Source organism: Ctenopharyngodon idella, chromosome 14 (genome assembly GCF_019924925.1).
Source record: "Ctenopharyngodon idella isolate HZGC_01 chromosome 14, HZGC01, whole genome shotgun sequence".
Classification (NCBI taxonomy): Eukaryota; Metazoa; Chordata; class Actinopteri; order Cypriniformes; family Xenocyprididae; genus Ctenopharyngodon; species Ctenopharyngodon idella.
Genome location: NC_067233.1, coordinates 1,537,125 through 1,563,382, shown reverse-complemented (window position 1 = coordinate 1,563,382; position 26,258 = coordinate 1,537,125). Strand labels below are relative to the sequence as shown.

Here is a 26,258-nt window from a genome sequence, read left to right as displayed (position 1 = left end):
CAAACTTTTAAGTTAGATGCGATTAATCAATTTGACAGAACTAATACATACATTTAACATAAAAGTTTGTGTATATATGAATATATTTAGTGCTGTCAAATCGATTAATCACGATTAATCACATCTAACATAAAGTTTTTGTATGTATATATATATATATATATATATATATACATACACATATATTTACAAACTTTTAAGTTAGATGCGATTAATCAATTTGACAACTAAAATATACATTTAGCAAAAAAGTTTGTGTATATATAAATATATTAGTACTGTCAAATCAATTAATTGCGATTAATCACATTTAACGTAAAGGTTTGTATATATATATATATATATATATATATATATATACATATATTTACAAACTTTTGTTAGATGTTAATCACAATTAATTGATTTGACAGCACTAATATATTTATATATACACAAACTTTTATGTATATATTATATTAAATGTATATATTAGTTCTGTCAAATTGATTAATTGCATCTAACATAAAAGCTTGTAAATATATGTATATATATATATATATATATATACACATATATATATTCTATTTCTATATCTTGTGTTTTAAACATACATAGGTATATATATATATATGTGTGTGTGTGTATATATATATATATATATATATATATACACACACATATACATATGTATATTTCCAATATTTCCACTTTCATGTGTAATGTTGGGATAACCCTGACCCTACATTACTCAGTCGTCTGTTCCCATTCTGAAATATACGATTTCTTCTATTTGAGCCACTGCTGTTGATTCACTCGTCTACAATCAGACATATTGTGTCACAACTTACACACAGTCTGTTGTAAAAATCATGAAAATCCTGCGAATTCATATATTTTCTGACCTCATTTGTTAAATCACTTGTTTTGTATACACACGGCAATATAAAATTATGAGATGCAGAAAAGCTTTTAGTCAAGTTAAGCAGAATTCCAGAACATTCCAAAAGGTTCCAGCTTTATTGACAGATACAGGAAGAACCCAGAGACAGATCTACGTTTTTGTTTCTGTTGTTGTTGTAGAAACAGTTTTGACTGTTGGACCACATAAGCGGAAGCAAAAGCAGTAAAATGAATTCTGGTTCTGTGTATCCAGGGGTAACGCGTCAAAGTTTGCGCACCACAACTTATTTCTTAACCGGAAACAGAATCATGCCGCTCGCAGCATTCCGACCAATAGGATTGTGCAAAGCGTCCTAAGCGCATGTCACATCCGGTCTGAACAGCCGGCAGGATTGAAGGAAGAATCTGGAGTAGGCAGTAGTGTCGTTTATTTTAAAACACTTTAAGAGTGTGTAATACATCATTATAATATAACACACTTGATTTTGCAGTCACAATGACTTTCGATGTGCGGAGGTGAGTAGAGGTTTGCTGGCTTGTGTTTTTCCTCTAATGCATGAATCAAACACGTCCACCGTAGACACAATGGTAGTGTTTCAAAACCTAACGAGCTGCCTACTTAGTGTTCTTCTAAACGAGCGTTCGAAACGCGTCTGTGATGCACTGAGTGCTGTCTAGATAGGCAGCGCACTAGGTTTTTAAGACACAGCCAGTAGTTCCATAAACTACAGAAGACTGCTCTGTTTGTATAGTGAAAACACTTATGAAAAACTGTCTTTTTGTCATTTATCACTTGATTCAGGTGCAGTTGAAAAGTTGTAGAAGTATATGTCTCCTTAGTTATCACTATCCTAAACACATCAAAGTTTATTTCTAAGCTATAACATTTATAAACCATTGATGGTACATAGTCATCCATCCTGTTCATACTGGTCACACTGTATGATTATGCAAATATAAAACAGGACTCACAACATCTGAAAATGACTTTCATACCATCATGCCATGAGTTCTGCTGCCTTATCCAAACCACAGAACGGACTATGAAAGATTCACAGTGAATCAGTAATGTACACGCTGAATGGTTTTATACACACAGAATTAAGAGAAAGCATTTCTGTAGATCAGGGTGCGTGCAACTAACCTTTACTATGTCTTTTTTAGTAGTTTAAATGTAAATGTTGTTATCACGACGTGTTTTTGTGCTGGAGTTATAGAGGACAAATCAACACACACATACACAAAAATACGATTAATAGTTTTGATTTCCAGAAATATTATACCGTACAAAAGGTTTTTATTATTTTGGCTCGCCAAGGCTGCATTTATTTGACCAAAAACTATACTATAAAAATTTAATATAGCTGTTTTCTATGTGAATATATTTTAAACTGTAATTTATTCCTGTGATCAAAGCTGAATTTTCAGCATCATTACTCCAGTCTTCAGCGTCACATGATCATGATTTGCTACTTAATATTATGATTTTTTTTTTCCGGATTTACTGTAAATTTTGATCAATTTCATGCATCTTTGCGGAATAAAAGTATAAAAATAGTGCTGTCAAATCGATTAATTGCATCTAACATTAAAGTTTGTAAATATATATGTGTATGTTACATGCGATTAATCGATTTGACAGCGTTAAAAAAAAAATCTTACTAAGCTCAAATTTTATAAAAGTCGTCCAAGTTAAATTTATCTGTAATTGTTAGGGATGCACGATATATCGGCCACCATATCGGTATCGACCGATATATGTTCATTTTTAATGTTATCTTTATCGGCCCGATAAGAAAACTTGGCTGATATATTAAAGGCGATAAATAATGGATTATTTCCTTCAGCTGAGACACTTCAGATGTGCACTGTTCACCATGATGGTGTTGAATTGCTTGAAATATTTTTGAAATCACTTCAAAAAGGAAAATACAGTTCAGTACAACATGTGCATCATATAAAATACATAAAATTATAATGAGAACATTATAATCATGTGTTTGGGACATGGATTTAATGGTGAAACTTTTGTTTTTGTAATCAGGCTCTCAAAAATTATATAAAAATTTAGATTTATCGGCCAATATATCGGTTATCGGCTTTCAATTATAAAGAATTATCGGCCAAAATGTTCATATCGGTACATCCCTACTAATTGTTATACGTCACATATTTAAACTTTACTTAAAGTCAAGATATGAGGAAAAATCTGAATTAAATCGGTTTTATTCTACCACTAATTTAATACAGCCTTTTTGTCAGAAGCTGTAATATAATCCAAATGGTTTTCATTTTGCTTTATCAATCTTTCTTTCTTTCTTTATTTATAAAGCACTTTCACACAACTACTGGTTGATCCAAAATGCTGTACAATACAGGTAGAATAAAATAAATAAGAGACAACAAAACATCGAAACAAAACAATTTACATGGCTAGATAAAAGCTATTGACATAAAATGATTTTTAAGCCGGCATTTAAATATGGGCAAAGAAGGCGCAGCTGTAATAGAAGCTGGTAAATTGTTCCATAGACTAGGACCAGCAACAGCGAAGGCTCGATCACCTCTGAAATGAAACCGTGGAGCAGTGAGGAGACCAAGATTACTGGATCTTAGGGACCTATTTGGTTTATAAATAGAGATTGGTGGGGCTTGATTGTGCAAGGATTTGTAAACAAAAATTAAAATTTTAAAAATAATTCTAAATTTAACTGGTAACCAGTTTAGTGAAATAAGAATGGGCGAGATGTGGTCGAACTTTCGTCTGCCTGAAATCAATCTTGCAGCAGCATTTTGGACCATCTGTAAGCGCACTGTAGAAGACTGACTCATACCATAGTAAAGTGAATTACAGTAATCTAGACGAGATAGAACAAACAAGTGAATAACTGTTGATTTTTGATAAACGCCGTAAGTGGAAAAAACATGATTTGACCACTGCGCTAATTTGTTTCTCAAAACCCAGGTTGCAATCAAAAAGAACACCATGATTTTTGGCACGAGGTGTAAGGTAGGAAGACAGATGACCAAAATGAAGGGCACAGTCTTTGCACCAAACAGAATGATTTCGGTTTTGTTCTCGTTTAACACTAAGAGATTCTGCTTTAACCATTTTTGTAATTCGTTTAGACAATTCAACAGAGGTCCTAAAAAATCTTTACTTTTATGCTGCAAGGGAAAATACATCTGAGTATCGTCCGCATAAAGGTGGAATGACACTCCAAATTTCTCAAAGATAGCACCCATTGGCAGCATGAATATAGAAAATAAAATTGGAGCAAGAATTGAGCCCTGTGGCACCCCACAAGCAAGTGGGTGTGAGGATGAACTATGTTGGCCAATAGAAACATTAAAGCTTCTGTTAGTTAAAAAAAAGATTGAAACCAATTCAATACCTTTCCCTGTAGTCCAACACAGCTCTCCAACCTGGAAATCAAAATGTTGCGGTCAACTATATCAAATACAGAGCTTAAAACCCGACTGAAATTTTTCAGGAATATTATTTGACGTCAAATGGGACTGCAGCTGGGTCAAAACAATTTTCTCAAGAATCTTAGAGAGAAATGACAAGTTTGATATAGGCCTAAAGTTATTAAAGTTCGAAGAATCAAGATTGGGCCTCTTTAATAATGGAGTTACTGTAGCTGTTTTTAGGCAGTCAGGAACAACCCCAGACTAGTGTTAAAGATAGTGTTTAGTGTCTGTTTTAGAAATCTAGATGGAATGATATCTAGAGAAAATGAAGTTGATCTTAGACTTTCAACAATGGCTTTACAGGATTCAAAGGAAACAGGCTGAAAATCAGGCTGAAAATTAATGTGTAATAAAAAAAGTCTATCCTCATAATGATCTAGTTTCTCTTGAGACTGTAATCTGACTGTAGACAGATTCTGATTGAATGGAGTGTTTCCTGTCTTTGTTTGCTCTGGACGTTCTGAGGCTGGTAAAGTTTCAACCTATTTTTTCAGCTATTTAGGCAGTTGTAATTTGAAACTTGTAACATCCAGTGTTTTTGTCTTTGGCTGGCTTTCAACAGAGTCACACAGAGCATGTGCAGATGTAGGACTGCGGGTGTTGTAATATTGCATCATGTTTTTTAAAAGTGTAAAAAAAAAAAACATAATGGAGATATAATTAATTTTTAAGTTTTATTAAGTGTTAACAATGAGATTATGTGGTTTTTATAATCAGTTAACACTGCTTTTATCATTTTTTACAAGATTTGTCACCAAAGAAGTCATTCGGTTTAACCAAAATTTCGGTTTTACCGAATGACACTTTTGGTTATACCGAATGACGATATTTTCAAACAATGCTAACAGGCTGATATCTAGCTAGCTAACAAAAGGACAATCATACATTTTATATTTAGTACAAGTTTTAAAAATATTACAACATTTTCCATGTTTTATAGCGGTTGTACCGAATGACCTGATGTTTCGGGACATGCGTATGATCAAGTGAAAACATGAATTTGTCAAATAGTTAAGAGAGAGTTAGTTACTTTGCTTCACGACCATATGGTCCTTTGCAGGTGTCTGAATGATGTCACGTCCTGTCACATGATATTGACCGCATGACTTGATCCAAAATGGTCCCTTTATATTGGTTACTCCGAATGACATCAATGAAATTCATTTTTCCGGACATTCTTTCTCATAACAAAGCAACGACTTCTACACATAATTTTAATACTATGTTGATATATGATGTTATAAAATCATGCCAGATTAAATAATATATACATTTATTACAGTTTTAAGATATTTTAATCACAAATGAACAGTTGGACGGTTAAACCGAATGACCTTTTGACACTTTAAAATACCTTTTATATGTATCAAAATATAATTAAAACCTTTTAAAGTCAATAAAACAGGTCTAGTTGTACCACCTTACATATTTTGGATGTCATATCTTTGTTTTTAATTATTATTAAGGCCTTTGGACAAAAACATGACCCGTCACGTCATTGACCCAAATATTGGTTGCTCAGGCGACAACACAGCCTTGTTTCCTTGTTTACAATCACGCTTCCTTTTAGGTCATCTGTTGACTTATCTGATACACCAATGAAAGTGACAAACAAGCCTGAAATAAAACATCACTTCCTCTTCAGAAAGACGCAGAGAATGGTGGCGTTTGCCTGAGAATAGACTCGTAAACCTCCTGCGGTGTGACACACAATATACCACAGGCCATTACAGCCAGCTGACCTCACAGCTGGCTTTCCAAGCGAATCAATAAAATCTGTAAAATAATCGATAAGCGAATTTGATAATGGATTAATCGTAAAACAAATGTAGTCAACATCGAATCCAAACATTGCACACTGTACATTCAGACTCTTCTTAAGAAACACTTGTGCAGTGTTGTATGATAAACACATGGCTGTGTTGCTGTGGGACAGTCTTGTGCCTGTTTTGGACTCTGACGTATTGCCTCGCAGAGCAGCTGTGGGTGTTTGTTGCTGTTGTAACGCAGGAAATATGAAATATCTGGCAGATATATCCGAGCAGTGAACTCCTCCACAGCCTGAGGGAACGTGTAAATGTTACGGCTGTTATGCAATGCGCTGAAAAGCGTGCGTTTGGCCTAATCCACACTTGTGTGTGTGTGCTGAACGCCTTTGAACTGTACTGAGAACCAGAGGTAATCCAGCTGAGGAAATCCAAGACGCAAAACATGCTTTTGTGCATGTTTTCCTTGCACATATAAGTAGAGAGATAAATAATACGGTACTGTATGTAGACTGAAAGGGTTTTCAGATAAAGACATTCATATAACCTTTCAATCGTTCAAAAGTTCTTTGGGGAAGAAAAATGGTTCTTCTGAGGCATCGCCACAAAACCCCCCATTTGAAACCTTTAAGATTTTTGTTCTTGAAGTTATCTAAAAATTGAATTTAGACTCTGTTTACAGTTATGGTAATATGAGTTCTGAGACAATCCAACCTGATCTCATGAGAAAATGAGGTGGCGATTTCGTTTGATGTGTCATAAAATGTGATTCATACAGAAACGTGCAATTTTTAGAAAGAAAAAAAAGGATAAACATTTGTACTGGGCCTTAAGCAGTGTGAGTGTCCAAATACTTTGGGGCCACTCTGTACTCTTTAGTACTACTTCAGGTCTTACACAGTACTGTAAGTGAAGACGTCAGTGCGGTTTAAGAACAGCGTGTCCTTCTGGGTTTCACACAATAGCTTTACCTTCTACATCCTGTGAGCGCTTCTTTCAGAACATGGTGAACTGTATGGTTGGTGTGAAGCAGAGAAACAGCAGGGCGTCTGCTTCGACAGGAAGTCAGCCCCTCTCCCCCCTCCAGCATTGCGTCAACTCGGGTCATTTCACTGCTAGAAATGTTCACAGATGTGTTTTTGAGGGCAGAGGGTTGGACCTGAGCGGTGATGTAGCCGTGAAGGTTTCAGAGCCGAAAAAGGGCACAAGACTCTGGGCTGGATAGTTTGACTTTGTTTGGGAGCTCCTTAAAAAGTCAGGGATTGGACGCATTCCTGAAGGGGCTTATATTACACACGGACCTTCGCTTCTTTCTTGGTGTCGTCTCAAACAAACCGAGGATTGTTTCTTTTCTGTTAATAAAAAGCATGACTTTGACAGTTTACTGTGCATTAACTCTGTTGCTTTATTTAATAGAATTACAAATATCATGTATTGATTTATTGTTTTCTGTACTGTGTTTTATCGAAGTAACAACACAGCCATTGAACTGTAAGGAATTATAAGAGCACAGTCTGATGGCAAACACAGATGCAGTACAGAGAAATGCATGTCACCTAAATAGTTATTTTGCTCAACTCAAATAGCTAAACTGCTAAAAGTTTCTGGGCGAATCACAAGTCATATTTCATATTAGTCATATTTCACTAAAATTTTCAGTGTATTTATACTAAAACGGTATAGAATGGTGCATAAGTACATGAAATGGGATGCATAGAACATGCTAACACTGGAAAATCATGTTAGCAACATGCTAAAATATTAGCAATGTGCTAATTCATGTTAAATCACGCTAGAAACGTGCTAGCAATGTGTAATATGTTAGCATCATGTTAAAACATGTTAGCAAATTGTTAACTCATGTTAGAAACATGCTAGGTACACTTACAGTACTGTGATTTACCACATGAATGTGGTAAATCATGTTAACAACATGTTAGTAACATGTTAAAACATACAAGCAATGTGCTAATTCATGTTAAATCATGTTAGAAACATGCTAGCAACATGTTAAAACATGTTATCAAAGTGTTAACTCATGTTAGAAACATGCAAGCAATGTGGTAAATCATGTTAACAATGTTAAATCATCAATCATGTTAGCAATATGTTAAAACATGCTAAAACCAGGCGGCTAGAAATGTATTAAATCATGCTAACAACATGTTAAAACACAAGCACTGTTAATTCATGTTAAATCACGTTAGAAACATGTTAGAAATGTGTAATACAATGTTAGCAAACTGTTAATTGATGTTACAATATGCTAAAACATTTTAGCATTGTGTTAATGTTAGAATCATGCTAGCAACATGTTAAAACATGTTAACAATGTGGTAAATCATGTTAACGATGTTAAATTATCAATCATGTTAACAACATGTTAATGCTAAAAACAGGCAGCTAACGTTAAAACATACGAGCAATGTGTTATTTCATGCTAGCAATGTGTTAATTCATGTTAAATCACATTAGAAACATGTAAGCAATGTATAATCTCATGTTAGAAACATGGTAGCAATGTGGTAAATCATGTTAACAATGTTAAATTATCAATCATATTCGCAACATAAAAACGTGCTAAAAACAGGCAGCTAGCAATGTGTTAATTCATGCTAGCAATGTGCTAATTTACGTTAAATCATGTTAGAAACATGCTAGCAATGTGTAATATAACATGCTAGCAATCTGTGAACTGATGTTAAAATATGCCAAAACATGTTAGCATTGCGTTAACGTTAGAATCATGCTAGCAACATTTTAAAACATGTTAACATAGTGTTAACTGTTAGAAATGTTAGAAACATGTTATCAGTGTGGTAAATCAAGTTAGCAATATGTTAAAACATGCTAGCAATGTGCTAATTCATGCTAGAAACAGGCTAGCAACATGTTAAAACATGTTAGCAATTTGTTAATTCATCCCTTGTTTTTCTGATTGACTTTGCCGTAAAAATTAAGCTTTAAAACTATTTTAAACTTCAAATTACTTCACACTGACAAACCTTTTTTATAGTTATTATTGCTGTTATATTCATGAAGATAAAAATGTCATTCTCATTACTGCAATTTAAAAAAAAAAAAGGCCACTGTCGCCTTCGGCTTGCTCAGTTGGGTTTTAAAAGACAAATAATATTCGGAAATATTATCACTTTTACTGCACTGACTATCGTTAAATCAATGATGTTAGCAACATGTTAATGCTAAAAACAGGCAGCTAACAATGTGATAATTCATGTTAAATCACGTTAGAAACATGTTAGGAGTGTGTAATATAATGTTAGCAACATGATAGCAATCTGTTAATTGATTTTAAAATACAATAAAACGTTTTAGCATTGTGTTAATGTTAGAAACATGTTAAAATATGCTAGCAAAGTGTTCATCCATGTTGGAAACATGCTAGCAATGTGCTAATTCATGCTAGAAACAGGCTAGCAATGTGTTAAATCGTGCAGGCAACAGGTTAAAACATGTTAGCAATGAGTTCATTCATAGCATGCTAGCGTCATGTTAAAACATGTTAGCAATGAGTTCATTCATAGCATGCTAGCGTCATGTTAAAACATGTTAGCGATTTATTAATGCATCGCTTGTTTTTCTGATAGACTTTGCCTTAAATTTTAAGCTTTAAAACTACTTTAAACCTCAAACAGAAAACCTTTTAATACTTCTTCAGACTTTCTGGTCAGGCTTTCTCAAGCCAACATCAAGGTTTGTTGTTTATCTAGGCCAGTAGTCTGAAGGGTCCTTTTCAAGCTCATAGTTTTTAAGTGTGTGGTTGTGAAATGCTCATTGTTTGCTTTTTGGTCTCGGTGATTGATGTGTGTTCAGTCGATGTTGACAGCCTGCCGTATTGAGAGATGTGGGTCGTGATTGTAAGGTGTGACTCCAGAAGCGGGGGTCGCTCCAGACTGTTGCATCTGGGACCGCGGCCCATACTTCAAATTCCTGAACTGCTCCGTAATGCTCTGGGAACACAATGTGCTTTCACACACACAATGTTTACCTTTCTTTTCTTCCCCTATTCCTCTCTTTCTCTTCCTTCCAGGTTCGATATCTACAGGAAAGTGCCCAAGGATCTCACCCAGCCCACATATACCGGAGCTTTCAGTGAGTGCTGATGTTTATATAATGCCTATTTCCCATCATCCACTCCAATCAACCAATAATTCGCTTCATCTGGCACTGGCTTTTACAGCCTGTTGCTCATGTGCCGCTTCCACCAACATTCCTCCTTTTGATGATTGTGTTTTCCCAAACCATTTTGCTGACTCAGTTGTAGTTTCCTAATGTTGTCCTGCATAAATGGCTCATCATTCCCTCGTGATTCAAAAGGATGGATGTTTGTAATGCTAAGGTGTTGCCGTTTGACTCATCATGACATGATATGCTCATTATTGTGCTTCTGTCCTTTGTTGTTTTGGCCTCGAGTCAATTACTTAACGTTTAGTCATGTTTGCTGAGACCAGCCCTGAACACAACCTAAATATTTAGCTGCTAAACCGGTTCTGTGAATAAGGGTAAATATGAGAGATTTGAAAGATAAACGCTCATGGCTTTTTAGATAGATAATGACATCTGTTCAATTTGATGGACTTATAGTTAACAAAACAGAAACAGGAAAGAAAAAAAATCAATAGTGTCTCTTCGATTTAATCAACTGTGTATAATAAAACAGGAAGGGAAGCTAAAATCAATGAATAATCTGTGTGATTTAATCAACCTTGTTTTTAACGTCATCTGTTTGGTTTAATCCACTGTTTTTAAAGCTTTTTAGTTAACATAACTACAGTAAACTAAAAGGAAAAATCAATAATTTACATGTAATTGTAGTAACACCAAAGTGTTAATAAATCTTTCCCAGTATTATCTTCATTAAAGTGGAACAAGTGATATAACCCATGTTGAAGCTATGTGTCATAGCGACACGCCTTATTGTTTGTGTTATAGCTAAACATTAGCTTGTGTAAACTGGAACAAACCAGACTCAGAGTGACGTGTCAACCACAGAGTCACATGACCACAGAGTCACTGGAGACTGTCTCCATGTAAATATGTACTAGCTTCTGTGGCCAGCCTCTCGCTTTGACTCATCTGATCACACGTTGAACTTGGTAACGATTACGTTAACCAGAGCAATAAAGCCACGCACGTTTAATCGCCTTATGCAACGGCCCTCATATACACTTCACAAGATGAAATCATTTTGCATAGTCAGACATAATTTAAAGAAATGACATCACTGCTAATGGGTTGAGAATGTTAATTTGGGGTGAAAAAAGAGTGATGTTTCTCTGAAAACTAACAAATGTTTTCTTGACCTTTTCTTATCCCTTCAGTTTCAATATGCTGCTGCGTCTTCATGTTGTTCCTCTTTCTCTCAGAACTGACAGGATTCATCGCTACAGAAATGTATGTATGAAAGCTGTGGGGTTTATAATCAAAAATGCCTGTCCTAAGATTATAATGAAGGAAAAAAAGGTCTGGTTTAAAATCTGAAAATGGTATCATAAATTTTTCTACTTTTACACACACACACACACACACACACACACAAAGATGTGTCCCACTTTATATCAAGTGTCTTTAACTACTATGTACTAACATTTAAATTGTTGATACAGTGCACTTATTGTACACATACACCGATCAGGCATAACATTATGAGCACTGACAGATGAAGTGAATAACACTGATCATCTCTTCATCACGGCTCCTGTTAGTGGGTGGATATATTAGGCAGCAAGTGAACATTTTGTCCTCCAAGTTGATGTGTTAGAAGCAGGAAAAATGGGCAAGCGTAAGGATTTGAGCGAGTTTGACAAGGACCAAATTGCGATGGGTCAGAGCATCTCCAAAACTGCAGCTCTTGTGGGGTGTTCCCGGTCTGCAGTGGTCAGTATCTATCAAAAGTGCTCCAAGGAAGGAACAGTGGTGAACCGGCGACAGGGTCATGGGCGGCCGAGGCTCAGCGAAGGCTGGCCCGTGTGGTCTGATCCAACAGATGAGCTACTGTAGCTCAAATTGCTCAAGAAGTTAATGTTGGTTCTGATAGAAAGGTGTCAGAATACACACGTATGGGGCTGCATAGCTGCAGACCAGTCAGGGTGCCCATACTGACCCCTGTCCACCGCCAAAAGAGCCAACAGTGGACACGTGAGCATCAGAACTGAGCAAAAATGGTTCAGGAATGGTTTGAGGAGCACAATGACGAGTTTGAGGTGTTGACTTGGCCTCCAAATTCCCCAGATCTCAATCCAATCGAGCATCTGTGGGATGTGCTGAACAAACAAGTCCAATTCATGGAGGATCCACCTCACAACTTACAGGACTTTAAAGGGTTAGTTCACCCAAAAATGAAAATAATGTCATTTATTACTCACGCTCATGTCGTTCCACACCCGTAAGACCTTCGTTCATCTTCAGAACACAAATTAAGATATTTTAGTTGAAATCCGATGGCTCAGTGAGTCCTCCATAGCCAGCAATGACATTTCCTCTCTCAAGATCCATTAATGTACTAAAAACATATTTAAATCAGTTCATGTGAGTACAGTGGTTCAATATTAATATTATAAAGCGACGAGAATATTTTTGGTGAACAAAATAACGACTTACATAGTGATGGCCGATTTCAAAACACTGCTTCATGAAGCTTCGGAGCGTTATGAATCAGCGTGTCGAATCATGATTCGGATCGCGTGTCAAACTGCTGAAATCACGTGACTTTGGCGCTCCGAACCGCTGATTCGACACGCTGATTCATAACGCTCCGAAGCTTCATGAAGCAGTGTTTTGAAATCGGCCATCACTATAAGTCGTTATTTTGTTTTTTTGGCGCACCAAAAATATTCTCGTGGCTTTATAATATTAATATTGAACCACTGTACTCACATGAACTGATTTAAATATGTTTTTAGTACATTAATGGATCTTGAGAGAGGAAATGTCATTGCTCCCTATGCAGGCCTCACAGAGCCATCGGATTTAAACAAAAATATCTCAATTTGCGTCCCGAAGATTAGTGAAGGTCTTACAGGTGTGGAACGACATGAGGGTGAGTAATAAATGACATTATTTTCATTTTTGGGTGAACTAACCCTTTAAGGATCTGCTGCTAACATCTACAGATACCACAGCACATCTTCAGGGGTCTAGAGGAGTCCATGCCTCGATGGGTCAGGGCTGTTTTGACAGAAAAAGTGGGACCAACACAATATTAGGAAGGTGGTCATAATGTTATGCCTAATCGGTGTATGTTTTTACGCTGTACTTGTATATTAAAAACCCCTCCATCTATAATTACACTGTTGACCTTTACCCACCCTTAAACCTACCCATACCACCAAACCAGTGTCTAAACTTACCCGTATCCACCTCAATAACAGCACATGTGCAAGACTTTAGATTCATTGGCCGCTATAGGGGAATAATAAAGTGCAGTAAAATAATATGATAACAAATACCAGTGTGCAATATCAAGCAGCATGACGGACGGTTTTTGTTCAGCAAAAATAAATGGAAGCGAATGAGACTAAATGTTTTGTTATTATTGTTTAAAATAAGCAGTTCTGTTTAAAAATGTTAATATTTGAAAACGTTTCCCCATCCTAAATCAATGTCAGTGTGGTGCCACCAACGTGTAGCTATTTTGATGAAGTGATAAGAAAGTTATAAAATAGGGAAATGATGTCACAGAGATCACTCTTGAAAATATCCTATGTTTTGAGCTTTTTATGAAATGGAAAAAGTGGCTTGTTTCTTCAAATGGTTCAACCTCAAGAACAGGTTAGGATTTTTTTAGGGTTTTTTTTTTAACTAGAAAATATGTTTGTTAACTTACAGTAGTTTTTTTTTTATTGCTGGCTAGACCACTTGATATTTTTAGTTAGTAAAATGTTTAATTTTCAAATGTATCTTGAGATGTTTTTGACTGCAATCACACTATTGTAACCTCAGTTTGACACAGGACATAGACTTTGGTGTCAACTTCTTTCACGTCTTCACCGGGGGAAGTGAGGAAACGAAAATTGCAATTTTGGCATTTTACTGCCAAGCTTGAATATTTAATTTTAGCAGATGACCTTTACAGATGGCTAATGCTTGCCAGAACTAAATTTAATGCATGTGTTTATTTTCATGTGTGTTTTACAGAGTAAATGAACTGTATGTGGATGACCCCGATAAGGACAGTGGGGGGAAGATAGATGTGAGTTTAAACATCAGTTTGCCAAACTTACACTGTGATTGTGAGTATATACATAAAATACATAAATACTCTTCTGAATGATGTTTTTCCACCCACATGTTTGTCACATCATCATCTTTTATTGACATGTTATGAGTGTTGTTGTTTTTTTGAGCATTCGAGCAGTGAGTTTACTGTTGGTATGTGGTCTTAATTCGTTGACGTAGATTATGATGGGAAACGATGCACAATGGCCTCCCACACATGAAAGTCTCAGTTTGAGACATATATTGTGTGTGTGTTTTCTCACAGAGGGATTAGGATGGACCTTTCCCTCAATCAGACACGCTGTTTTGAAACTCAACGGGAAATCATACGTGAGCAAGCGTATGAGGAAATGTCGTTTTATATTTGGTAATACATCTGCATAAAGATTTGCCAAATAATGCCTGATATGTCATGTTTGCGTAAATGACTCAGTCACATGACTTTTTTTTCCTGTTGTGACTTAATAGATAGTCACTAGTTATTTGGGTTAGGGCTAGGCGATCAAATGACTGCTGGTGAAATAAAATGAATATCACAATGATTTTTTTTTAATTAGGTCGGCTACACGGTTATGCCGAGCATACTAAAATGGTTAAATATTCTTCCTTGTGTTCATTTAGTGAAAAGAGTGGTAATTTATTGTATTTAACCAGCTTTTAGATGCATTAAATTTGTAAATACTTAATAAATATTTTGAATGTGGCTGTTTTTTTGTTTTAAAACTAGCTTATCACACAAGATCTCAGCAATAACACAAATATTAAGAGATGACAAATGCCTGAAAAATATTGAGACTTTAAGCTGTATTACCAAGCCCTAATTAGGATCATAGAACAATGGATCCAATGATGAGTTTTACTAAGAATTTACATTTAATCGTTTAAATGTGGAGAACAATAGAAGCGGTTAAATGGAAACAGCAGTTAAACTGATAGAAGCAGTTAAGCCAACAAAGAAGCTTGGAAAGGAAGCATGATTTGCATAAACAAATAAAGTGGAGAAAGTAGGAGGATCTTAGAAGAAACAAACTTGGCTCTGCCTGGGAGAGTAATGCATGCTATAACTGGATCCAAGAGTAAAAGTAATGCCCCCATAAAACTGGTTGGTTATTAATCCGATATACAGTTGGCACAAGAATTGAATACTTTTTATACTAGATTTGATGTGGAGGATTTTACTAGTGAAATGATTGTGCTTAGGAATGAGACTGTGTGTAATATGGAGTGTACATTTTTCAATCGACAGGATGTTATAAACACTTTTAAAAAGTGCAAGGTGGGAAAATCCTCTGGACCAGATAAGATTGGGGGACGTTTATTAAAGACATGTGCGGATCAGTTTTTTATAATATATTCCAAAAGTCGCTTTAAGTTGTGGAAAGAAGACATCGTTGTCCCTGTAGGGAAGACAAGTTATCCTAAGACTAACTTAGATTTTAGACCTGTTGCTCTGACATCATTGGTGATGAAATGTTTTGAGAAATTTGTCAGGGATGAACTTTTACTGAAAACTCAAAGTCTTTTAGATCCATTGCAGTTTGATTAACAGGCCAGAAGGGGAGTTGAGGATGCCTCATCCACCCTGTTAAACATGATTATGAAACATCTGGAGGGAAGTAAAACCCATGTTAGATTGCTTTTTGTATATTTTTCATCAGCTTTTAATACTGTTCAGCCCCATGTTTTAATAAAGAGATTAATTTCAGAGTTTAAATTAGAATTTAAGATAGTGGGGTGGTTATTAGATTTTTTAAGTGATATGCAGAGAGTGAGAGTAAACAGCACCTTACTCTTTGACTTAACTTGATGTTTTCATATTGGAATAACATGTTTCAATCAAGTAAACCCAACCAGAATTTTCACTTCCCATCATGCTTTGCAAAGGGGCTGAACTAGGAGTGTAAATGTTGAAATAAAGTGTTATTTTAAGCAGTTTTTAGGAAGATGAGAAAATGGAAAGACTTTTTAATGTTTACTGTTCTATTATGTTGGTATTTAAAAGTTTCTGTTAATTAATAGTTTTAGGGTTACCATTGTGGTGAATTGTTGCACTTGTGCTTGGGTTGAAGACCTGATAACAAACAAATTACTTTAATAAGAAAGTAATCACTGTGGTAGTGCTCTGGGTTGCATTTCCCAAAAGCATTGTAAGCCTATGTTGATTGTAAAACCATTGCCACCAGTGGACTTATGATCAATTTAGGCTTTACAATGTTTTTGGTTAAGGCAATTTAGGATGCATCCAGTATCACAACTAGATTTCTAACACAGAACATCACAAAATTAAACAAGAAGAATTAATTGTAAAAATCAATGTATATGAAAACAATTTATTTTTATTGATTTATTTATTGCTTTTTATTTATTTTATTTTATTTTAAATGAACACAATTGATTCTAGTTAATTTAACATGGTTGAATCTATTGGATTTTACTTGTCTCAATCATGTGGAACCACTGTCCATGATTGAATTGAGTAAGTTGGACATAACTATAGATTCTTCCTTAGTCAGTTGTTTTGTCACAACTCAAGGATTTTGCATAGAGTAAAAATAAACCTTTAATGTTAATAAAAACTAAGTTGGTTGTGTTGACCCAACGTAAGTACATTAAATTTGAATAACAGAATTGCATAATGGTGAAATAAAGCAACTTTATCATGTGGAAATCCTTTCCATGATTTTTTTATGTTCGTTCGAAGAGTTATTTTTTTGAGTGTATGATGTCAGAATGTTGTGTTTGCTGTTTTGTTTGTGTGTTTTGTATGATATGTTTACAAATCTTATGCTGCACCAAAAATCGCCCTCTGGGCTTATAATAAACTTTGAACCTTGAACATAGAAGCAGTTAAACCAACATAGAAGCAGATAAACCAACGTGGAAGCAGCAGTTAAGCCAACGAAGAAGCAGTTAAACCAACGTAGAAGCAGATAAACCAACATAGAAGCATATAAACCAACATAGAAGCAGATAAACTAACGTAGAAGCAGATAAACCAACGTAGAAGCAGCAGTTAAGCCAACGAAGAAGCAGCAGTTAAGCCAACGAAGAAGCAGATAAACCAACATAGAAGCATATAAACCAACATAGAAGCAGATAAACTAACGTAGAAGCATATAAACCAACATAGAAGCAGATAAACTAACGTAGAAGCAGATAAACCAACGTAGAAGCAGTTAAACCAATGTAGAAGCAGCAGTTAAACCAACGTAGAAGCAGTTAAACCAATGTAGAAGCAGATAAACCAATGTAGAAGCAGCAGTTAAACCAATGTAGAAGCAGATAAACCAACGTAGAAGCAGTGTAGAAGCAGTTAAACCAACGTAGAAGCAGCAGTTAAGCCAACGTAGAAGCAGTTAAACCAATGTAGAAGCAGATAAACCAATGTAGAAGCAGCAGTTAAACCAACGTAGAAGCAGTTAAGCCAACGTAGAAGCAGTTAAACCAACGTAGAAGCAGATAAACCAACGTAGAAGCAGATAAACCAACGTAGAAGCAGATAAACCAATGTAGAAGCAGCAGTTAAACCAACGTAGAAGCAGATAAACCAATGTAGAAGCAGCAGATAAACCAATGTAGAAGCAGCAGTTAAGCCAACGTAGAAGCAGTTAAATCAACGTAGAAGCAGATAAACCAATGTAGAAGCAGCAGTTAAACCAACGTAGAAGCAGATAAACCAATGTAGAAGCAGCAGATAAACCAACGTAGAAGCAGTAAAACCAACGTAGAAGCAGCAGTTAAGCCAACGTAGAAGCAGTTAAACCAACGTAGAAGCAGTTAAACCAACGTAGAAGCAGTAAAACCAACGTAGAAGCAGCAGTTAAGCCAACGTAGAAGCAGTTAAACCAACGTAGAAGCAGTTAAACCAACGTAGAAGCAGCAGTTAAACCAACGTAGAAGCAGCAGTTAAGCCAACGTAGAAGCAGTTAAGCCAACGTAGAAGCAGTTAAGCCAACGTAGAAGCAGTTAAACCAACGTAGAAGCAGATAAACTAACGTAGAAGCAGCAGTTAAACCAACGTAGAAGCAGCAGTTAAACCAACGTAGAAGCAGATAAACTAACGTAGAAGCAGCAGTTAAACCAACGTAGAAGCAGTTAAACCAACGTAGAAGCAGATAAACTAACGTAGAAGCAGCAGTTAAACCAACGTAGAAGCAGATAAACTAACGTAGAAGCAGCAGTTAAACCAACGTAGAAGCAGATAAACTAACGTAGAAGCAGCAGTTAAACCAACGTAGAAGCAGCAGTTAAACCAACGTAGAAGCAGATAAACTAACGTAGAAGCAGCAGTTAAACCAACGTAGAAGCAGATAAACTAACGTAGAAGCAGCAGTTAAACCAACGTAGAAGCAGCAGTTAAACCAACGTAGAAGCAGTTAAACCAACATATGCCTTGCTGCTTTTTTGTCCAAAAAAATTTAAAATTTGTTTGGAATGAGACTTAAGGATTGTGTTTCTGAATGTCAGTGAATTGTGGTCACCTCTGATGTCACTTTTGGGCAGATCTTCAAATGTTTCGAAAGACATTTGCAACCGGCTGTTTCTCACACATTACACAAAGGCCAAACTATGTTCAGAACAACATCTTGAGCTGGTCTCATGGGTGAGAAATAGGGGTTTTGCCTATTATGGAAGACGTTTTTCTTTTAAATGGAGCATATGTGACTGAAACCCAAGTTTTTCTGCCCTTGTTATGAGTCATGAAGACAAGCCTCACTGTGATCTGAATAATGACCTCATTTGCTGTTTTCAAAAAGGCCTTCAGAAGCACAAGTAGATGTCGAGTTTTACCTTTTCTGAAGAACGTGTGAACGGGTATTTCCCATGAAAATGGTGTTTAGGGTGGTTGCTAGGGCATTGAAATGTACTTTTGAGCGGTTGCTAAGGTGGTGTGGTTGGTTGCCTGGTGGTTATTTACTGGCCTTTTTGCTCACTTTGTCTTCCAGATGAAAAGTCTGATTATAAGTGGAATAATAGCGCATTGTATGAATTAATCAGTAGTCATAATAAGACATTCAAATTTGTTCCGTAGTAACTGATAATTGATGATACATGTCATATGATATCATGTCATCCTCGGATGTTTTCCATAAAACTACGTGTGTTTTTTAAAATTGGTTTACACATTGTTCCCTCCTTTACAACGTCACTTTTCAACACTCGTGTGTTTTGTGGAAAATGTGGATGCTTTTTCCTTTCTGCGCTTGCTGAGAAAACCATGCAAGACCTTTAGTATTCTGGTCACGCAAAATTGGGGTTAAAAAGGCAATTAATTGTTTCCATTCGCACATTTACTCCTTAATGTGTGGTTGTAGTTTACTGGATTGAGTCTAAGCAGTAGATGTTCGGTTCGGTATGCATCGGTAATGAGTGACCCAAGCAACGTCAGTGGTTCAGTTCACTGGAAATTGTAAAACGTTCTGGAAAACTTTCAATGGAATCATTCTTCCCTTCAGTTTCTGGCTGACCTTTATTTTTTTGCACTTTTGAGATCATGAATCGTAATCATGCCTGTCGTCATAAAAGTAAAGAGCCAGTGTTGCTTTCTCACCCATTTAGGAAGTCAGTCTTAAAATAGCATTGGGCAACAGGACAAGATTCTCTTAGCATAAACTTAGAACCACAGCGTCAGAAGATCTGCTACTTCACACTGTCTGGGTTTTTAATTTCTCAGCTGTTAAAGGTCAAATAAACAGTTGTGCAAATGATTTTTATTACATCAAGAACTTGTTTTGGGATAGTTCACCTAAAAATAACTTGGCCAATTACTGTCAAGATCCAAAAAACACTACAGACCCTGTTTACACCTAAATGCGGTTTGGTCGATCGGATCACAAGTAGGCGAGAAAGAAATTCTGCTTTGAAAGCCTCAAGGCCGGCCGAACGCTGTGAGTGTGAGTCTGTGAGAACATTGTGCTTGGTACGTTTTTCATCTTCAAACCAGACTTGGTGCTTCAGCCGACAAAGTTTAAATCCCATCTGGCTAGACCGCTTCCCATATTGTTTACGCATTAGGTCAGTAGACGGAGAGTAGGTGGTTTTTCGACCACATGAGCGTCTACACTACGAAAGCAATCCGGTCAAATGTGTTTTCAACTACCTCTGGAAAAAGTGGACAAGCTCAAAACATTTTACACCCCGTTTACATCTGTATTTAGCATCGTCTACTTGTGATCCAATCAACCAAAACGCATCTAAACACCAGGTGAAAACAGGGTCGTAAAGATGTCATAGAAGTAAAGCCATACGGACTCAAATTCAATCACTGAAAATCTGCCATAACTCTCAAATGTCATTCAAACCTGCCTTAATCACCAGTCTATTTTCATCTTGTATGGTGTTGAGTTCACTGTTTTTCCAGCTTCATGCAGATGAAAAAGTTTTCACATCTACCAGGAATTGTTTTAGATGCACTTTTCCTTTTGATTAACATCCTGAAAGTATTTGGACACTTAAGTCAAACTTAAAAATGCCTGAATGTTATTACAAGAGATAGTAAAATCTAAAAAAAAATAAGTGTTATTTTCAGGTAATTTCAAGATAAATCTCAGTGCATCAAGTTAATACTGTAATTACGGTATGGTAATATTTGGTCAAATGCAATAAAATGTATGCTTTTTAATGTCTTAAGTGTCCCTGTACTTTTTAGGACCACTGTTCATCTTCATCACCGGTAATGTTGTTGAAAAAGTGTCCTATTGTACAATGTAAATGAAATCGTTCCTCGCCAATTATCTGTATCTCTTTTCTCTGTTCTGCCTCTATCTTTGCATGTATGCAGTGGTGGGTTTGGACATCCAGGATGAGATGGGGCGGCATGAAGTGGGCCACATAGAGAATTCAATGAAGGTGCCTCTTAACAACGGCCACGGATGCCGCTTCGAAGGGGAGTTCAGTATTAATAAAGTAAGAGATGCTTGACGTCACTTGAACTCTTTTCTTCTTGTTGGGTGTTGAATGTTTCCTGTGGAACAGCTCATTGTAAGACTAGAAGCCATATAAAGTGTCATTCATGTCCTTGAGGATTGCATCTGATGTGTTTGCCTGTTTGATAACTTGTTTCTGCAGGTTCCAGGAAACTTTCATGTGTCGACACACAGTGCGACCGCTCAGCCCACGAGCCCTGATATGACCCACGTCATCCACAAACTGGCGTTTGGGGAGAAACTTCAGGTTGGGCAGTCCGTCCATCATGCAATCAATAATAAATAGAGGACAATGTAAAATCAGTCATTGTCATATCGCTCAATTGCAGGTACAGCATGTCCACGGGGCGTTTAATGCGTTAGGTGGAGCCAACAGACTTCAGTCCAATGGTACGTCTTTTTGTGAGCTTTCTTTTCTGCTTTAGCCTTGGACTCTAAAGACATACTGTATAGATGTAAGCAAAAGAAACATTTAGCCTAATGTGAGTCAATGACATGACGCAATTATTTTTAGGGGTTCAAGCACGTAGTGCTAAAACACTATTGTAATTGCAAGGATTTTATTATTTTTCTTCTGCCGTAAAACTGATCATGCAGACCAAACCGTAAGGTCTACAGACTTGAAACTTGGCCAGATGATAAGTCTCAATTTGGGGAGAGACTCCAAGGTATGACCCCGATTGGCCAATAGGTGGTGCTACAGCAATCAAAAACATGAAACTGCTCATAACTCCTAGACCATTTGTCATAGTGTCATTGGAATCCTTTGCTCAAGACAAAGAAAAAGTATATCCCGTAAAATATCCGCCATTTCGAATTTTGTCCGAAACCTACTTTTGCAAACTAGTCCTAGGTTTTTCACCCGATTGGAACCAAACCAGTGCAGAAGGATTATCTGGAGTCTGAATATCAAAAGGTATCAAATAAAGTTGAAATTTCAATTCACGGTCGCTAAGGGGCGCCAAAACGTTCAAAGTGGGCGGAGCCAATTTAACTAAAATGGCTATAACTCTTGAACGGAATGAGATATTTTCACTAAACTTGGTACACATACGTATTGGCTCAGTCTTTGGTCACAGTAAAAGAATTGTGGCAGTTGGACACTTGGTGGTGCTATGACATGAAAAAAACTTGAAAACAGCTATAACTACGCAACCGTTAGTCCGATTGACTTGAAAATTGGCATGCAGTGTCTTGGTCCAAGGTGCCATGACTGTCTATGAGGACATTGTTGTATCTCAAAAAACAAGGCTGTCATCGGCCAATGAATTTTGAGCACCTATTAGACAAGGTTAACGGAGGCCGATCGGAACGAAACTTGATGTTTTACACCTCTGTAATCACGTGGTGTTTCACACATACACACAATATTCATATCATTTGATAGATCTTCTCATGCTGAACAACTTTGCCTCAAGAACCACTGCTGTCAATCAAATCGTTCATTAAATATTCACGATTATGTAAAAAAACTACTTTTGCGAACTAGTCCTAGGTTTTTTGCCCGATTGGAACCAAACCAGTGCATATAACAGGGTCATTTACAAAATGGGCATGGCAAAATACACTCAAAAGCCTATAAATCCTAAACAAAAACTTTATGAAAATAGGTGAGCACATGCGACATATGATGCTAAACAAGCATAGGTGGCGCTATAACTGTTAAAAAGCTTTGAAAAACATGTTTTTCCTATTTTAAATTGCCTGTATTGGCTGTAAATGGTCTTTTCCATCTATGATCTAAGTGGTTACATGCTTTCTGACTCATTTTGCCAGCATGGGTCACAATTATTAAAACATTATAGTAATAGTTCTGCTGTGAACGGGCATTAACACAGTTGTACCAAATATTTTACCAAACATTATGCCCTAAGACTCCTCATAGCCATACGATATGAGGCGTCATTCATGTCCAAATGTTGTAGGGCAAGTAACATGCCAAAATGCAATACTTTGAGTTTGGAATTTGTTCAAACCCTTAAGTATGAGCACAGATGATCGTTAATGCTAGATTACTGCTGCACGCACTTCATGCGCTCGTCCGTTTGTAGACTCTAAGAGCCGTCGAGGTGCAGTGCTTACAAGCGTCCCACCGAACACAAGTCACACTGATCGTATTACAAAACAGCACATAAATAGACTGTAGAAACAGGAGAGAAGAACTACGTCACTCGAATGAACTAGCACATTAAACTGACAGGTCTGCAAGAAAACACTGTATTAATGTAAGCCATGCATTTGTCTTTCTTCAGCTTTAGCGTCTCACGATTACATTCTGAAGATCGTCCCTACAGTTTACGAGGATCTGGGAGGGAAGCAGAGGTTTTCCTACCAGTACACCGTGGCAAACAAGGTAATCTGAGAAGCTTGTGTGAAGTCTAAATATATGAGCGCTGGTTACCCTAGATGCTGGATGAATTATGTCTGTCTTTTATTAAGCACCATCAAGAATTTATCACCTCTATAGACACGTAGGGCACGGATGACAGCTGGCGGTGTTGTGTGTGTGTGTGTGTGTGTGTGTGTGTTCATGACCGCCTGTTCATATGAAGTCAGGTTGTTCTTATTCAGAGGGTGTAAACCTACTGAGAAATTGTACTCCGAGTATGAGTGTAGTGTCAAAGGTTTGACCAGACTCTAAGAGACACCGCATGTGAAACCAAAAGCGCTCAGCAGCAGCTGTATGATTATAGATGTTTATAGAGTGATCTTCAGCCATTAAACTTATCGCTTTAGGTCAAAGGTGTTGTGGTGAGTAATGAGGCCATAATTGTGGCCAATTATATGAGTCCAAATACATCTGAAGATGAGAAGTCCTCTGTTTTGATGTTTTCTAGGAGTATGTGGCGTACAGCCATACGGGCCGCATCATCCCGGCCATCTGGTTTCGCTATGACCTGAGTCCAATCACAGTCAAATACACCGAGAGGAGACAGCCTTTCTACCGCTTCGTCACCACTGTGAGTCGCTGTCCATATGTACCTCTCTCTCTCTCTCTCTCTCTTGAATTATTTATATATCGACTCTGTCTGTCGTCAGATTTGCGCTATCATCGGCGGGACGTTCACAGTGGCCGGCATCATCGACTCCTGCATATTCACAGCCTCTGAAGCCTGGAAGAAAATCCAGATCGGGAAAATGTCATGAGCTGTGCTCACATCCATCAATCACGTCTTTTATTTAAGCCAGCCAAACTTCTGCTCACACTAGCCACAACTGGAAGACTCTTATCTTCATTTCTCATTCAGATTCAGACTGCTTTTCATCTCCAAACGATACAGTCAACGACAGTGATTTCATTTTGGGTTTGTAGGTGTTTTCCTTGTTTCACTGCCATATTGAATTCACTAACTCAGCCGTGTGTTGATGAAGCTGTGCGGAAAGAACCTGTGTTTCGCCAGGGTTTCCTCATTCGCAGACGTGAGTGTGTAGTGTTATATAAGAGGTATAGTGTCACTTTGATCTGTTCTAGTGATTAAACAGAACACTAAAAGAATTGAGCTGATCGTAGGGACTGCTTGACGTGATCAGGCCATTAAAATTTACATTTAAATATACATAAATGGCCAAAAACTTATAAAACATTGGTGCATTGTGTGATGTATTTTCATGACAATTAAAGCCATTTTCCCCGGTTCTTATTACATCATACAGTTAGTCATATGTTATTTATGTTTTGTTTACACTTCATGGTAGTGTTTATTGCCTTTAATATGTGCAGATTTAAATAATCGTACTGCATTACTCTAATAAGAATCATAATGAAGAATGATGGGAATAACTATCCAGATGAATTTGGGGTTATATATATTTTATTATCATGAAAATGCATTGAAAATGATTTTAATGTTCTTGAAATTGGATTGTTTATCTTTATTCGGGAGCTTGACGTATTTCATTAGATGAACCTGTACATGTTTAAAGCAGTTTTGATTTGGTGTGTGATCTCAGATCGTCTTTGGTGATCTTGAACTCTTGATTGTAGGCCTGTATTTGAGTTTCTTAAAGTGTTTGTTTGAAGGGAAATTATGAATGTTTTTACTAAAGACTCTTGAAGGAATGTTTTTTTAAGTTTATGTCGGTCTGTAAAGGACTCTGTGGCTTAATGATACTTTTATTTCCTCAGTATATAAGGTTTAATGTTTAACCTTTTATTGTTTTGGAGATTACGCTGGAAACGTGTTGTTTACGTCTTGTCAAGCGTTCCCTGCTTTAAAGAGCGTGAAAGGTTTCCTGTCACTGTTATTCTGGTTGAACCGGTTACACTGGCCGCTCAAAACAAAAGTAAGTGTGGTTTCAGATATGTGATGCGCTGTTGACAAGTCAACCAACAGAAGTGTATTTTCAGTTCCCTCAGTGAGAACAAAAACCACAAACAGCTTCTTTTTTAAAACCTGTTTTAATCAAACAAGCCCTGTTGAGTTGCCATGTTAGCAGATATTTAGCCCAACTTGATCATCTTCTGGGCCACTCCACTGTTTACCATGATGGTTAGATTAAACCACAGCAACAGCCAGTTTCTTTGTTGTTTGTGTTTGTATGTCTTTTCAAAATTTGGGTTAGTGTTTTTTTTTCTTCATGATTTTAATAAAGGTTTACCATAATGTTGAAAAAGAATCAAAATAAACATTATGGGGCCATGTAACAAGACTTTTGTTTTCTTAATTGGGTTATTAAAGGATTAGTTTACTTTGAAATGAAAATTACCCCATGATTTACTCACCCTCAAGCCATCCTAGGTGTATATGACTATCTTCTTTCTGATGAACACTATCAGAGTTATATTAATAATCACACTGATGCTCCTAAGCTTTATAATGGGAGTGAACCCAAACCACCTGTTTGAAATTCAAAAAAGTGCACGGGCCAATGACGTGACGGGTCATTTTTTTTTTTGTCCAAAGGCCTTAATAATAATAATAATAAAAAACAAAGATATGACATCCTAAGTATGTAAGGTAGTACAACTAGA

The 26,258-nt window shown here is 36.7% G+C and overlaps 1 protein-coding gene and 1 long non-coding RNA gene across 2 annotated transcripts; one reads left to right on the top strand and one right to left on the bottom strand.

Moving 5' to 3' along the window:
* Window positions 1–1,228: 1,228 nt before the first annotated feature.
* ergic1 (endoplasmic reticulum-golgi intermediate compartment 1) lies at window positions 1,229–25,936 on the top strand. Its single transcript, XM_051860593.1, has 10 exons — window positions 1,229–1,398; window positions 10,174–10,235; window positions 11,465–11,537; window positions 14,280–14,374; window positions 21,142–21,266; window positions 21,429–21,533; window positions 21,616–21,676; window positions 23,539–23,639; window positions 24,124–24,246; window positions 24,326–25,936. Exons 1-10 carry the CDS (start codon window positions 1,379–1,381, stop codon window positions 24,431–24,433), a joined length of 873 nt encoding a protein of 290 aa, XP_051716553.1. The 5' UTR covers window positions 1,229–1,378; the 3' UTR covers window positions 24,434–25,936.
* LOC127494592 (uncharacterized) lies at window positions 1,931–10,238 on the bottom strand. The gene is made up of 2 exons (XR_007924917.1): window positions 10,132–10,238; window positions 1,931–7,474 (listed from the first exon to the last, which is right to left on the bottom strand). It is a non-coding gene; the product is annotated as an uncharacterized LOC127494592 (long non-coding RNA).
* Window positions 25,937–26,258: the final 322 nt, after the last annotated feature.